The following is a 15,463-nucleotide window of genomic DNA, read 5'->3' as shown; positions in this document are numbered from 1 at the left end:
TGTCCACACACCTCCCAAATCTCTTGCCACAGAACACAAAAGCTACTTGGAGTTCCCCAAGCAGCATATACTTTTTCAAGCCAGACTCTCCTCTCGGACAGGGATGAAACTCCCCTTCAGGCTGGTTTCACTGGCAAAGAACTACTCATACATGAGGAATTAGCCGCTCACCTCCTCCTGACCATACTCCCATGACTGAGACTGGGCCTCGTTTGGTCCCTACACTACCAGGCATATACTTAGGTAAAACATATTAATAGGATTTTGGTATTTTATGTTTTTCTTCCATTAGGAAGATTCAGAGATAAGGATTATTTTTGGTCTTCTGTATTTGTATCAACAGTATCAAACATGTTGCTTGGCAAACAGTAGGTAAATACTCAATATTATAGAGACATGAAAGGGACACATCGAGTGGCCGCCACCTGCAGGACTAAATATGCAAAACTAGATATTATAGAAAGATTAATTATCAAGAGTTATATGTGTTATATACCTCTGTGTAGATATATATGTGTTGTATATCTGGTGTGTGCATTACACATGGATATTTAAAACAAAGCTTATGTAAAATCTGATAATGATAGCACCAATTGACAGAGCATTCACCATGTGCCTGGCATGAGATATACTTTATTTTCTTTAACCTGCATAACACTATACAGTCTGTAATAACATACTCCTAAGTAAGAGGATACTGAGAATCAAAACTGATTTTTACAAGACTGAAAAAGTAGTCAGTGGTGGAGGGATTGAAATGCAACTCCTCCTGTCTCCAAAGTCTGTGCTCTTCCTGTTACCTTTCACTCAGTAAGGCAACCCCAGACTTATTTCCCTGTGTTCTCCATGGATGCCTCTAGTTATCCATCTTGACCTTTTCTTCTGAAATGCATTTGGGTTGTTTCATAATACAGTCAAATGGGGCTCTGCTGATCGGGAGAGTAACAGGAGCCGGGAGTCAGGGGGGGCTGATGGAGGGAAACGCATAAACGGCATACTGTTCCCTTCTCCCCATATTTTGTCTCCCTTTCTGTTGAGTTCTGAAATATTTATTTTTGGCTGAATATGTTTTATGTTGTCATTTAGAACCTTGTAATATGAAAAGAAACTGTTCTTTTTGAAATTTGTAATATGAATGAATTTTTTTTTTTGTTTGATGAATCTTTCTTGAAAGAGAGAAAATGATTAGTCATCAAAGCTGAGGATGGTACTTTTAAATTTGTTATGACTTGTATAGCGCAGGTAAATTTGACCTACTACCAACCTTTGTAATATTTCCAACCTTTGTAATATTTCCAATCTTTGTAATATCTGATGAACATTTTTGACTTTAGAAGATCCTTTATGCAGCCTGGCTACAACTGGCATTTTGGTTAACAGAAAAAGAAAGAGTTGGGGGGAGAAGAATGTAATGAAATTGCTATTTTCAAAAGAGAATTTTTTTTTTTTTTAAGAAAAATCACATTCTCTTTTTGCTTATATAGTTAGGTCACATATGAGAAATGCGGTAAATATGTGACACAAAGAGCATACTGTTAGCTGATGAGACAGTATCTCAGAATATCTCAGTAGTTTTCCTCTGCCAAAACTGCTCCCTATAGAAAGAAAAATAAGTACACTTGAAAATTTTTTAATCCTCCCCTGAGGATATGTTTATTGATTTTAGAGAGAGAAGAAGGGAGAGAGAGAAACATCAATGTGAGAGAGAGACATTGATCAGTAGCCTCTAGTACACACCCTGACCTGGGACAGAACCCGCAGCAACCTAGGTAGGTGCCCTGACTGGGAATTGAACCACAAACTTTTTGGTGTATGCACAGAGATAGGGAATCTTTTTTTTTTTTTTTGTCAAGGGCCATTTAGATATTTGTAACATCATTCACAGGCCATACAAAACTATCAACTTAAAAAAAAATTAGCCTGCTATACTTGGTCAGGCTAATTTAGTGAAGTATGTGATGTTAGCTGGTATTGATTCAGAGGTCTTTTTTCTTTTTTTATATCCTCATCTGAGGACATTATTGCATTCATCTTCAGAGAGAGAGAGAGAGAGAGGGAGAGAGAAAGAGAGAGAGAGAGAGGGAGACAGAGAGACAGAGAGGAAGAAGGAGAGAGAAATATCAATATGAGAGAGACACATCGACCGGCTGCCATCCACATGGCCCCAACAGGGGCTGGGGACAAACTGCAATTGAGGTACGTGTCCTTAGTGGGAACTGAACCCAGTCTCTCTGGACCGCGGGCCAATGCTCTAACCGCTGAACCAAACCAGCCAGGGTGATTCTGGAGGTCTTATACAGCCTCCGGGCCAGACGTTCCCCACCCCTGGATGGGACAATGTTCCAACCAACTGTGCCAACAGCCAGGGCAATAAGCACACTTTTAAAAATCACTTATATGAGATTAAATATCCTTACATACTTATCTGACTAAATGAGAAATAGTTATTACCTCACTACTGATTAACAGGTTTGTTTCCATAAAAACACACACAATTTATAAACTGAGAACAAGAAAAAACTGAAAGTATATAAGTTTGGAATAATTTAGCTGATTGTTTTGTTATTTGCTATGAATTAGGCATAAAGATTTTGTATTCACAAATGGCATAAGTTTCTACTGCTTTTGTTTCTCTGGCATCAGACATACAATGCTTACTATGCTACCCACAAAAATTTCATCAGAGCATTCCATAAAATAAGCAGAGTGACTCCTAGGCAAAAATCTAGCAACAATTTGCTAGGAGACTCAAGCATTCCGCGCAATTATTTTGCTCAGGGGGAGAGGCTGGCCAGTTGCTGCAGGCTCTTCATAAACATTGATGGAATGGGAGCACTACCCACAAGTTGGCTGCATATGAGAAGCCCAGGAAACATAGGAAACATGGTCTTTTTGCTTGTGATGACAATGAGTAGTAACAATTAAATGTAATAATTACTATAATATTCTCTGACACAGGAAGGGTTGCATTTTCCTTGTATATTACATTGGAGATTTTAGTTTTCCAAGGCAAAAATAAATTAGTTTATTGCCTACCAGTATTAATAATAATTAGAGCTAAACAGGAACCATTTTCATATCTAGATGAAGTGGCATAGTAACAATGTGTATTATCCTAGTTTGAAAATAGTAGAAAACAAGAGCATTAAAATAAGAGTAGCCAATTTGAGAAAAGACATTATGTACAGTCTTACATTCTTTCGGCTATTAAAGCAAAGTCAGAACATCTTTGGTTTGTGTTTGTTAACAATGGAAAGCATTTTCTAAATTTAAAAAATGAAATTCATACTTTATTAATGAAACTAATAAGAGTTAGCACTCTCACCCTACCACGTCCAACACTTTGCCTCCAGATGTTATTTTGTATTTATTTTGCAATGTTTATTATGACAGTCCAAGCTGTTTATGTTTTAAAGATACATCGGTCAGTTTATTTATAGAGAGACGGTTTCTTGAAATGAAGACAATTTACTTTGGGTGTGTGCGTTAGAGCGACACAGTGCTAGAAAGGGCACGCCGGATTTTCGGATTTTCTCAAGTGTGTTTTGTAATTCCTTTCATTATGAGGACGTTGTTTTTTGTTTTCTTTTCCCTTTCTTTCTTTTTCTCTTAATCTTGAAAGATTTTACATGATTTACCCTGTGAGAAAGAGTTGAGCTCCTAGAGCTGTTAATCTGACACGAAACGAAAGAAACACAAGTCAGATGGGTGACTGAGCCCTGGTGCATTTGCCTACAAATCTGGTGCCTGTCAAAGGTGGCATGAGGTTTTCACAAGGCACCCAGGATAGAGAGCACTTTGTTCTGTTCTGATAAAATCACCGGTGCTTCTCAAACCAGGCTTGGTCCTCGCTGGCGGATGAGGGGCTTTGGGGGCACAGGTGCAGTAGGGCTTGAGGGTCCTGGAGGCACCGTGCACTGACTGTGATCCCTTTCCTTTCTCCATCACAAAATAAAACAACATTGAAGTGTAAAACCAGGATGAGAAAGTTCCACACATTTCTCAATGTCCTCGTTGTGACTACTTTAATGCCACTTCAGTAATATGGAATAGCATTACAAAAATTAGTTTGGAATATAATAATTTTTTCCCACAAAATTATTTGTCCTTGCCTCTGCTTTCTCGCGTCCCCTCAGAATGTGCTTTGTCTTTCTATTGGGACATCCTGGCTTGAGTTTGTGGGAGTGCAGACGCAGTCGAGAGGCACTAAAAATCGAAGCTGGGAGTGGGGGACCAGGGACACCTAGGAAGTACTGAGAACAGCTTTGGGCCAGGCTGCGTGGCGGCCTTAGAACCATAATGCTGTGCTTTGCAGGAAGATTGATGCCTCTTTTTGCGAATTAGAATATCTAGGGGATATTCCACTTTGAATTATTTTCTTCTACTTTAGTGTTATTTTTCTTTCCACATTTAAAGAAGTGATTTGGGAATCATTTTTTTTTGTTTGTTTGTTTAAGAAACATCCTTCTCAATTCCCTTCTAACTTAATGATTGAGTGTTATATTGTGTTTCAAGTAACTAACACAAGAGAAAACAGGACAACATACTCCTTTCCTTCGAGGATCTGAAATCATCATACACCCAGCTACTTCTCCAGTTGAAATGCTACTCAAAGGTTTATTTTAGTTTTTTTAATCCTTTGAAGCACTGCTTGGGTAGCAGGTCAAGACCTTTGTTTTCCTACTTAGTTCAGTAGTTTAGTCCTGATTGTTTTCACAAATAAAGACATTTTTCTTCAAATTGATCATTAAGTCACCGTACCTCTATAAAATTAGACTTCTGTATTTTCTCATTTTCTGTATCAAAACTTATAAAAATATTTAACTACAAAAGCAATATGTTTTCTTATTTAAAAAAATTTTTTTTTTGTTTTCTTATTTTTATAGACAAGAAAACCTTAACATTTTCTATGGATGCCAGGGCTGTTTCAGAAATTATTAATAAATAACACAAGGCCTTTAACCTCTATCTAGAGAGACCTTGTAGAAAAATTTAGGAAAATATTCATGTAGACTATCCCTATGAAAATACTAAGTCTAATTCGGTAGGTTCGTGAAGCAATGTCACTATTAGCTACACAATAAGGATGGCGAAATCTGTAATCTGTTGGATTAATTAAATGATAGCTCACTAATGGGTGATGCTATCATCTGAATGTGTTCCCCCACCCCCAATTCATATGTTGAAATCCTAATATCCATTCTGATGGTAGAAGGAGGTGGGACCTTTGGGAGGTACTTAGGTCATGAAGGTGAAGCCCTCATATTTGGGATTAGTGTACTCACAAAAGAGGCTCCAGAGAGCTCCCTAGCCTCTTCCACTATGTGAGGACACAGCAGGCAGGTGTCATTTATGAAGTAGAAGGTGGAAACCAAGTCTACTAGTGCCTTGACCTTAGACTTCCGGCTTCCAGAAGTGTTATCTATAAGCTACCCTGTGACTGGTATTTTATTCTAATAGCCCCAAATGGACTCAGACAAGTAGGAAGTTCTACTGCCTGGTTTTATAGTCACTTCCCAAAGTGACTATATTAAACCTGAAGCAAGTGATGCTTTCTTATAGTAATTTTTATTTAAGTTTATTAATTTTTAATTATTTCTTTTTTGTCAATTTAGTCTATATTTATTCATGTAATTCACTATTTGTTTTTCAAAGGTGGAAAGGGTGGAGGCAAAGAAACTGATACTCATCCTGAATTTCAAATTTCTTAGGCATGTAGGAATGTCTATGTCCCCAAAGATCTATTTTGATGATTGTGGAAAGGATGATTTTCATAATGAATTTGGAAAATCCAGAGACCTAGAACAACATATTCTAATGATCTATTCTTTTCTATAAATAAATAGCATTTTGGATTTGATTGGATCATATGGAAATACAAATTAAGCTCTATTCTCTTGACCTTTTCACATGTTGCATATTAAGATGTGCTTTAAATATTCTACAGTCAACAAGCAGAAATAGTGGTTTACCACAATAATTCATTCTTCCACCGTCTCACCCTAAAGACTCCAACATTTAAAAGTGGACCAGTACCGCAATCAAGAAAGCTAGAATTCATTGCATGAAAATGACTCACTTTCCTAAACTGACTCTGCTTATATTTTGTTTTGGAATAAAAAAATTATTCTCACTGATGGTTTGGATAAAATTAAAATAAATGTTCCTGTAGCACTTGGTGTGTTCCTAAAGTGAGTCATAATCATTTTTTACTGTGGGGAAAAAAATTAGTAAGGGCAAACTTAGTGATAAATGGGACCTGCTTTGAAATAATTACCATATGAGGAAAATCCCTTGGATGTTAAATACCAAGTGTTTTTATTTTTGTTTTCTAGTTCTTTTTGTTTGATTAAACTACTACTTTAAGTGTAAATAGCCTTTTTCCTTAGTTTGACATTAAAAGTAGAGGAACTGACGAAATTATTTCTTCTCCAACTTACTCCTAGATTAATTTTTAAATCATTAGGTAGTTTTCCCCCTCAAATTAGCCAACCAAAGAACGTAAACAAGCAAAGTTCAGAACCAAAGCAGGGGAAGAGGTCAAAGGCTAGGGCAATTGACATTGGCATCAGGGAGAGCCCGATGCCCCAGGCTAAAAGCGTGGCTTTTTTTTTTTTTTTTTAATAGCACTGTAGAGGAGAGGCAGTACATGGTTGTCATTGACCAGCTGTAAAGATGAAAGTAAGCGCCCCCAATTTTTTGGCGGGGGATCATAAGTTTTCTTTTCTTTCTTCTTCTTCTTCTTCTTCTTCTTCTTCTTTTTTTTTTTTTTTTTTCAGACTTTGACTTGTTTGAACTATTGCAGAACTTCCTACCTCTTGAGAGGTTGGGAGGTCGGGACCCACCAAGTATGCAAGATCTGGAGAGAGAGAGCATGCTTGTTAGCATCAACCGACTCAAAAATGTCTGTGGTAGAGTATCAAGATTTAGTGGTAGCATATATTACGGTGTTTGAGTACCTCGACAGTCATGGAGTGAAGGGGTTCTCCCTGCTCCACCACTGAGGTAGCTTCGCTGCCCGCAGCTACAGGAAACCCCAGTGGGAAGGTCTGAATTCTCAGATTTGTGCACGTGGGAATTAGCGCTTCTCTTAACTCCTTCTAGGGAAGGATGTGGATAATTTCCTCTAAGAACGTGTGAGAAATGGGAAAGGAAATCTGTTGCCGTAGTTACTGATTGGTTAGCAATAAAGTAGATTATATTTTATAGTGCTTTTCCATTTCAAAGCACTTATAAATGTATTATATCATTTCAGATGTTATTATAAACATAGAGGACTCTATGGAAATGTTAAAAAAATTGTTAAATTGCTTGAAAAAATAACTCTTGCTTAGAATATATTTGTGATGAAATATCTATAGGGATAATTCAATAGAACATTAGTTAAAGCTTAATTAGCCAGAAAACATTGGTGATTAAAATTGTTACTCAGCTTTGTTTAAAAAAAAATTCTAGTATGCCTTTTCCAATTCTCTATTTTTAAAGTATAACTTATTTTTTAGTAGATGAGTCAGTATCTTGGATTGTCTGAACATCATTTTGAACAACATTTTCCATTTCACATTACTATAGATATGGAAGTGTAAGATATTTTTCTAACTGCTTGTTTATCAGATTACATTTGGTCATTTAAATCTGTCTTCTGAAATTACAATGTTGCCAATTCTCCATCTAATGGAATATTCCTACTAGTAAAGATTCTCTTACAACTGTATTTTAATGACTAGGAATAAAAGTGATTATTATTTTTTGTATGCCTTCCTTTCCTTTCATTTTTTCTTTACCTCTTTAGATAATGGGTGTGTTTCTCTTTGAATTACCTGAGAGGCAGGATGGGCAAGAAAAGGTGTGTAACAGTTAAAATCCTGTTGTTGAATATCTGAAGTAGCTGGAAGAAAGTGAGGCCTATTTGAATGACGTTGTTTTGGCAGTTCCGGTAGAAAGGATTTGTTGATGTTTCTTCCTGTAGCAATGCAATTCTGAACAAGGACTCAGGGAAAAGATGACAGTGTTGGAAAATATCCTGCTTGCCCTGGAAGAGAACTGAACTGAGAGTCAGTCCACAGTCATACAGGGCCAGAGCAATCCAGAACTCTTTCCAGGAGCCATAATTGTCCTTTTCTGTCTGAACGTGGGTCTTTTCCCGGTGGCACATAATTCTCATTTCTCTTTTTCCTTCCAAGCACACTTGTCTCCTCCCATCCTCTGCCCCACCAGCCAGCCCACAGGCCCTCTGGAGCTCACATACAGACACATCGACACACACACACAGCACACATAGTCACATGCGAGTTCAGATTCAGAGGTGAATATTATCTTGGGTTAGGGCCTCTGTAATTTGACTTCACAGGCTTCTCCTTCATGAGGTCTGGTTCAGATCATGGGAAAATACTTCCACAATGTGTGTCATAGACATTCTTGGAACTAATAATAAATATGATTTTAAGGAATATAATGTAGGGAAGGAGTTGAGCTTTGGAGTCCTCAAGAGCTGGGAGTGACCTCCAGGCTCACCGCTTGCTGGCTGTGTGACTTTGGGTAATTTTTTGTGCCTCAGTTTCCTCATTTTAAAAGCAAGAATGTCGATAACTCCTTCAGAGAGCTTTTGGGATAATTACATTATATAACTTAGACATTGGTAAGTGACTAGCAGAAAACAGGTATAGACTTTTTTTGTCACTCTTTTCCTGATAACTGTTGAAAATAATAAAAACAATAATACATATTAAGTTAGTGAGATAAAGTATTATTGCTTGCAATGAGAAACATCTTATTTGATCCAACCACCAGCTTCATTTAATATTATTCTTTCAGAGTAAGATGGATTTATATTGGCTTCCATTTGTATTATAAGAACTAAATCCCTATTTGTAACGAATCAGCCTTAGAAAGATGTTTCCCCTCCCCCAATTTGCACAGAAACGGTAATCATTGAGAGTCTACTGGGCTCCTCTTCTATTAAAATATATCCATTGAAACAACGGAGTGTCTATTTTATGCCCATTTATAAAAATGTATACTTTAATTTCTTAATTTTAAGAGGATCTAAGAGAAAATTATTTACATTCTAGTTACTATTATTCTTTTCATTTCCATTATTCTTACATATATACTTAGCTCCTTGAAATTATGACATGTCTACACTTACATGGATATTACAGTGATACCTCGGTTCTCGAACGCCTTGACTTTCGACCAAATCGGTATTCGACCAGGAGATTCGAGAAACTTTTGTCTCGGAATCCGAACAAATATTTGGAACTCGAACTTCCGAGATGAGCCGAGTTGAGCCGAATGGCGTTCATTCGGCCCAGCGCGCCTTGCTCGCGTCGTCAGTGTGAGTGCAGAGAGAGAGTCACGCTTTGTGGAGAGAGTCACGCTTTACACTGAATTTAACCCTTAGACATACTGTACACTTTTATTTCTTGTTGAGACTTATGTTTTTCTACATATTATATACAAATTAGGCCAGTAAATAGGCATTTTCTGGGGCTTGGAACGAATTAATCCAGTTTCCATTATTTCCTATTGGGTTTCATTGCTTTGGTTCTCGAACAATTTGGTTCTCGACCGTCCTCCTGGAACGAATTATGTTCGAGAACCGAGGTATCACTGTACCTCATATTGCTAATCAAGAAATAAAATTGATTTCGCCCTGGCCAGTTTTTGCTCAGCGGTTAGAGCATTAGCCTGTGGTCCGGAGAGACCCGAGTTTGGTTCCCACTAAGGGCACATACCTCGGTTGCAGTCCCTAGGCCTGGTTGGGTCATGAGGGAGGCAGAGACTCGATGTGTCCCTTCACGTTGATGTTTCTCTCTCTCTCTCTCTTCCTCTCTCTCCCTCCCACCCCTATCTGAACAAAAAATGGAAATATGTCCTCAGGTGAGGATTAAAAAAAAAAAGAAAGAAAGAAAATTAATTTCAATGTGTTACTTGTAGAAATAGTTATTACTTTCCATTGGTTGTATATATTTATTTATATATAGAATAGTCATTATTATAATGAGTGATTGACCTTGTAATTCTCATAATACCCTTGCAAGATAAGTGTTCCACTTATTTTTTTGCAGATAAAGAATAAAGACTCTGAGAGACCCCACAATTCGCCCAAAGTCACACAAGTTATAAACAGTTAAGTAACAGAACTGGGTGTTAACATGAGCTGTCTAATTTTAGCTGTGGTGAATTTCCCACTTTCCTCTGTCTCCTTTTGTGAGAATCTTCCTCTGTTCCTGGTATTAGCCATATTTATGTATCTTTTTTCCTTCTCAATGTTATTCATGTCAATATTTTAAAACCAGTAGTGCAGACAACGTTTATATTTTATTTTTTATTGATTTCAGAGAAAGAAAGGGAGAGATATAGAAATATTGATGAGAGAGAAACATCAGCATCGATCAATTGCCTCCCGCATGACTCCCATTGGGGACTGAGCTTGAAACTCAGGCGCATGCCCTGAGCGGAAATTGAACCAGTGACCTCTTGGTGCATAGGTCATTGCTCAACCACTGAGCCACACCAGCGGGGCTAGATAACTTTTAATTCAATAACATTAGAGCAGTGGAGTTTAATGGGTATACGTTAAGAACCTATACATTTCCACCTTTGGGAAACCCAAAGGACACTATTATTATTAAATAAGGACCCATTAGGGGTATCACTCTGAACTAATGGAAGTGTCTCATCTTCCCCTAACTGGGACTACAGTGATCATCTCCAGCCCACCTCTTTTATGTTGTGTTTAAGAAATGGGGACCAAGAGCAGTTAAGTGATTTGCCAGTGGTTAACACCTGGGTCTGGAACCTAAATCTGCTGATAGAACAGAGATCTCCCCTTACTTTTAAAACAGAATTTGGAGACCAGAGCACAAGTGTGGATCAAACATAGATTTATGTTGCTATACTCTCTCGATTCTTTTTGTACCAAGAATTTACCAGCCATCTGTTACCATTGACAGTTGACTAGATCTTAGAGACATAATCAGAGCAGAAAGGTAATGCCTTCTGTGAGCAGAAGTTGATCACGAGTTTTTGCTCAAAGCTGAGTAGGCTGCTGGTATGAAGATCATAATGAATCCATGTAACTAAAGATCTATTACAGATGGATTGAGAATTGCAGTTAAAATTGATGCTACCTTTGTCTGCATTTATATTTCACTCAATGTATAAATATTAATATTAATTTTCATTTCTTTTTCCTCTGTAACAATTCTACTTCTATTTAAGTACTGCATCATCAGTGATTTAAATGGTCAGCCATTGTCTGGAGAACCATGATAGTCACATGCCACAACTGTTGTGTCCTGATTTATTTAACCCTTTTCCAGCCCTGTGTATGCAGTCATGGATCTTCCTAGTAAGTGCTTATTGAAGTAATGAAGACAATGATAAACATAAAAAGATACACAAAAATAATTTGGCCATTTATGTTTGACTAAATAAGATTGAAGACAAAGATGGTGTTTGAAACCAAGCAAAAATTATTGAACATGGGCAAACACTTCCACCTAACTTTGTTCTGTAGAAAAAATTTTGGTTATCTTTGGTAACATAAGTTGTGGTTGAAGATAGAATTACTTCTATACATTGGGACTACATCTACTTAGCTGACACACTTTTCTCATGTGGACAAAAAACACCAGAGTAAGAAACAAGAATGCATCATTCAAAATTTTTGTATTTTGGAAGAGCAAAAGAGAAGGGGAAAATGAAGTAAGCCAACTAGTTCACATGAACAGTGCAGTTGGTGGAGAAAGAGTGACAAGAGATAGGCAGCCAGAAGCCCAATTCATTGAAAATTCTTCAGAAAGCAGTGATCTTTAGAAGGCTAGGAAGCGTGGTGGACAGAGCAGCTGGGGGTCCTCTCATTATAGCAGGAAGGTTAGGATGGGTCATGAGAGTCTGTGCTGCGGCTGAGGTGCCCTGGGCTGGCTGTGCTCTCTGTGAAACACTGGTGAGGCCTTCAGCTAAGGTGACTTCCGTCCCCAAAGGAGGTCCACAGACTAAGAAAATATGGAGAAGAAAAGGTCAAATGTTCAAGATGCAGGAGGAACCAACATATAAGAAAAGATACTAATTTCTAAGCAATAAAGAGGGGCGGGCAGTGAAATAATTTAGGGAGGCCTATACATCTATAACTAGAATTTTGTTGATGAAAATAAGAAAATAAGTTGAATAAATATCTTCTAATACCCTATAAGTAAATCTCCATTGGCTCACATCCAAAGGTGGATTTAAAAAAAAAAGCAGTGAAAAATGTAATATGTTCTGAATTACATAGGATACAGAATTCTCTTTTCTAATTCACGAATCTAAGAGTAATAATTTCCCAATAAAACAAAATGAACCAAACTTTAAAAACTATCAACAAATATATTTATTGTGGTGGCTTTCCCCCTACTAGATACACCTTGTTAGAAAGTAGTATCCCTTTTAGTTCCAGGTGGACCATTAAGCAGGTAATAACATTGTTTCTCCCTCGTTGAGAAAGAAAACACATGACTTTGCAAACGTGTTATATTCTCCTTGCTCTAGTTTTTGTGTTCTATGAAATCAGAATTTCCTTCTAATAAGTATGATTTTGCTTTTGGAAGTAAGTTACAGGTACATGTTTATAGACTTATATAACCCAAGGGATAACAGAGGCTGAACCACACAGTGCTGACGTAGACTGGAGACCTGTTCCAGGTAATCACAACCCTTCGAGGTTTTGTAAAGCACAAAAGTCATCTTCAACTCTATGGTTTCTTCCACATTTTGCCTTCTCCAATCCCATACAGTCTATTCAACTCTATGTGCACTCTCATGCTTCTTGCAGGACAGGAGGAGGGCAATAGAACCGATCTTAAAATAGTTGTTTCTGTGGTGATAATTCTAATGATTCCAAATGCCAGGCCCTAACATCTGAGCACTCTCTAGATCTCCTGGACAAAAACAACACTGTCCTTTGAAAGATGTTTCTCTCCCCGATCTCTTATTTGTTTTGAAGGGATACTGTATGTTTGAATTTGCAGAACTATCTTTTGCTTCTTAAAATAATAGCTTGAGAACATACTTTTTATAGGGAAAAGATGTTGCTTCTCCAGATGTCATCATTAGGTTGTTACAACTTATAGCCTATTGATAATTATGTACAAAATTTCTTGTCTCTTAAAAATGCACAGAAGCATCTAAGATAACCATTCAAAAGCATCCCTTCTTTGAACTTTGGGCTCTGTTGTTGTTAACTACGCTTGTATGAAGATATAGCAACTATTTGGAATGTTGTTTAGACTGAGCAGTAACTGACACGTTGTCCATTTGTGATCCTAATGGCTAGAGTACCTGACCTGGGCATCTGGTTGAGATAGCAGCATCACAAGTCTACAACAACCTCATGGGATCCTCTAATGCACAGTGCTGATGGATACCGATTTCTGTTGTCTATCTTGGACCTTTCGCTTCTTCTGCTGCTGTTTATTTTCTCGTTGTTCTGGGGTTTCTCTGCTGGGTTCCAGACCTTTGTTATCAGGTACTGCATCCTTATTTTCTTCTTTATTAAGTTTTTTTCTTTTCCTTTCCCTTCCTTTTTTTCCTGAAATGAAAGGATACACCTTAAAAAATGCATTCAATTATATTCTATTTAATTATTTTAAGTTTTTAAAAACAAGTTAATTTTCTCTTAGGTTGCATACTATACCCATAGATACCAAATATCTACTATTTAAATAATTCACTCAACTACTCTTTATTAAGTCCATATTATATTTCAAGCAATACAAATATGAAACATACAAAATATAATGAAGCAATTAATAGATAATAGTTCTGAACTCTTGAGGATTTTATTTTATAAGTTTGGTAATATTTTACATGACAGTTATTCAGGATATTTATAGAAAGTTTAAATAGATTTCTTGCCACATAAGAAATTTATTAATAAGTATATGTTATCTGGATCATATTAAGGCACTATTTTATATTCAAAATTTTCCAAGTAGCAATTAAATATTTGGAACTTGCCAATATATCTGCATGTTATCTACTAGAAAATAATTGATTTATATAACAACTATGCAAATGATGGTTCATGAGGAATACCAGGATAACTGTATGTACTTTAACACAAATATTTATATGTTGATGTTCATTTCCATCACAATTTCTCTGTATGAAGGGCAGTGGTGACTATAACATCAATAACCCTATAGTATACGCTACAAGAGCAGGGGCTTTGTGTCTCTGTCAATCAAATGAGCAGGTAGTTATTGTATATATATTGACTTCCATGGAGACCTCTGACATTAAACTGAGTTTGTGGCATAGATTTTAAGTCAGATTTGCACTACTAAGCATTTTACAAGTGGAATCAACCCGACTTTAAATGTTTTGATGTGAAAAGGCATATTGCGAGGTAGACTGAATTCCATTCTGCTGGCATTGGAGGATGGCTGAGGATTTCAGAAGACAGTAATGCGATTAAAATGCATGAGCCTGGCATCAAATGGGATAGATTATTTTTATTTCTAAATAGTGAGTTAATTGAATGTTTTATTATCATGTGAACATTTTACATACTCAATCAACAGTGCAAAACTATTTCTGAGAGCATGTTTCAGTGATATCCGTTAATACATATATCCCAATAAGAAATTACTATATTCAATATCACAGTAAAAGAAAGCTAGAAACCAACTATTCCTTGATATGGAACAAATTCTGATCATTTGTTTTACCACCTATTAAGCTATGTAAAATTTGGTATTAGTTTCTGTCTACTAAAAGTTACTTTGGACAAAGGTATTTTGGGGAAATTATTTGCATGAGAGAACCAAAATATTTTCATGTCCTGAAATAGGCCACAAATATTGAATTCAGTGGTTTGGCTTGCCTTTCCTTGAGCTCTGGTTTCAGAATCCCAGGGAGCAATATTATTAATAGTGCATACATGTACTCGGCCAATACAGTCTCCTTGGATTAGTGCTTTTATGCCACAACTAGCTTTGTCTGAGACTATATTTACAAAAGCTTCCAGTTACTTTATGAAAACCTGCCTTGTTAGGCTCAACATAACACACCTCCAAATTCTGGACTGTAAAAGGACAGTTAACAAAAATGAGAATTCAGACCACCAGAAAGCAACTTTCAAATTGTTTTGGATGTGTAAAGATGAACAAAAAATACTGGAATTGACTATTAGGCCTAGGGCTGAACTGGTTGTACACTGATTCGCCAATTCTATTTTTCTTTCCACTTAAAAGAATACTGCTGAATTGATAAGATTCCTGGGGAAGAAATCCACATTTTGTTTTGTCTTGCTCCCTCCTGCCCGCATAGTGGCTTTAATTATTACACATTTGAAGTGTTGACTTGTACATGGTAACTAAACAGAGAAGACTGAAGAGTAGATTTACCTTACTGAATATGTAGCATAATTTAATTTTCATAAAGCTTGACAAACTAAAAGAAAGAAATTCTGGCTTTC

The 15,463-nt window shown here is 36.8% G+C and overlaps 1 protein-coding gene across 1 annotated transcript in view; it reads right to left on the bottom strand.

Annotated features, from left to right (window-relative positions):
* Positions 1 to 12,355: 12,355 nt before the first annotated feature.
* The window catches only part of RSPO3 (R-spondin 3), a 77,928-nt gene continuing 74,820 nt past the window's right edge, over positions 12,356 to 15,463 (bottom strand). Inside the window, exon 5 of the mRNA XM_036248996.1 lies at positions 12,356 to 13,573. Within this exon, the coding sequence (XP_036104889.1) occupies positions 13,386 to 13,573 (188 nt within the window). The 3' untranslated portion in view covers positions 12,356 to 13,385. The remainder of the gene's footprint in view (positions 13,574 to 15,463) is intronic.

This window comes from Molossus molossus, unplaced genomic scaffold, assembly GCF_014108415.1.
Source record: "Molossus molossus isolate mMolMol1 unplaced genomic scaffold, mMolMol1.p scaffold_m16_p_8, whole genome shotgun sequence".
Taxonomy (NCBI): Eukaryota; Metazoa; Chordata; class Mammalia; order Chiroptera; family Molossidae; genus Molossus; species Molossus molossus.
This window is presented reverse-complemented; position numbering and strand designations above follow the sequence as displayed.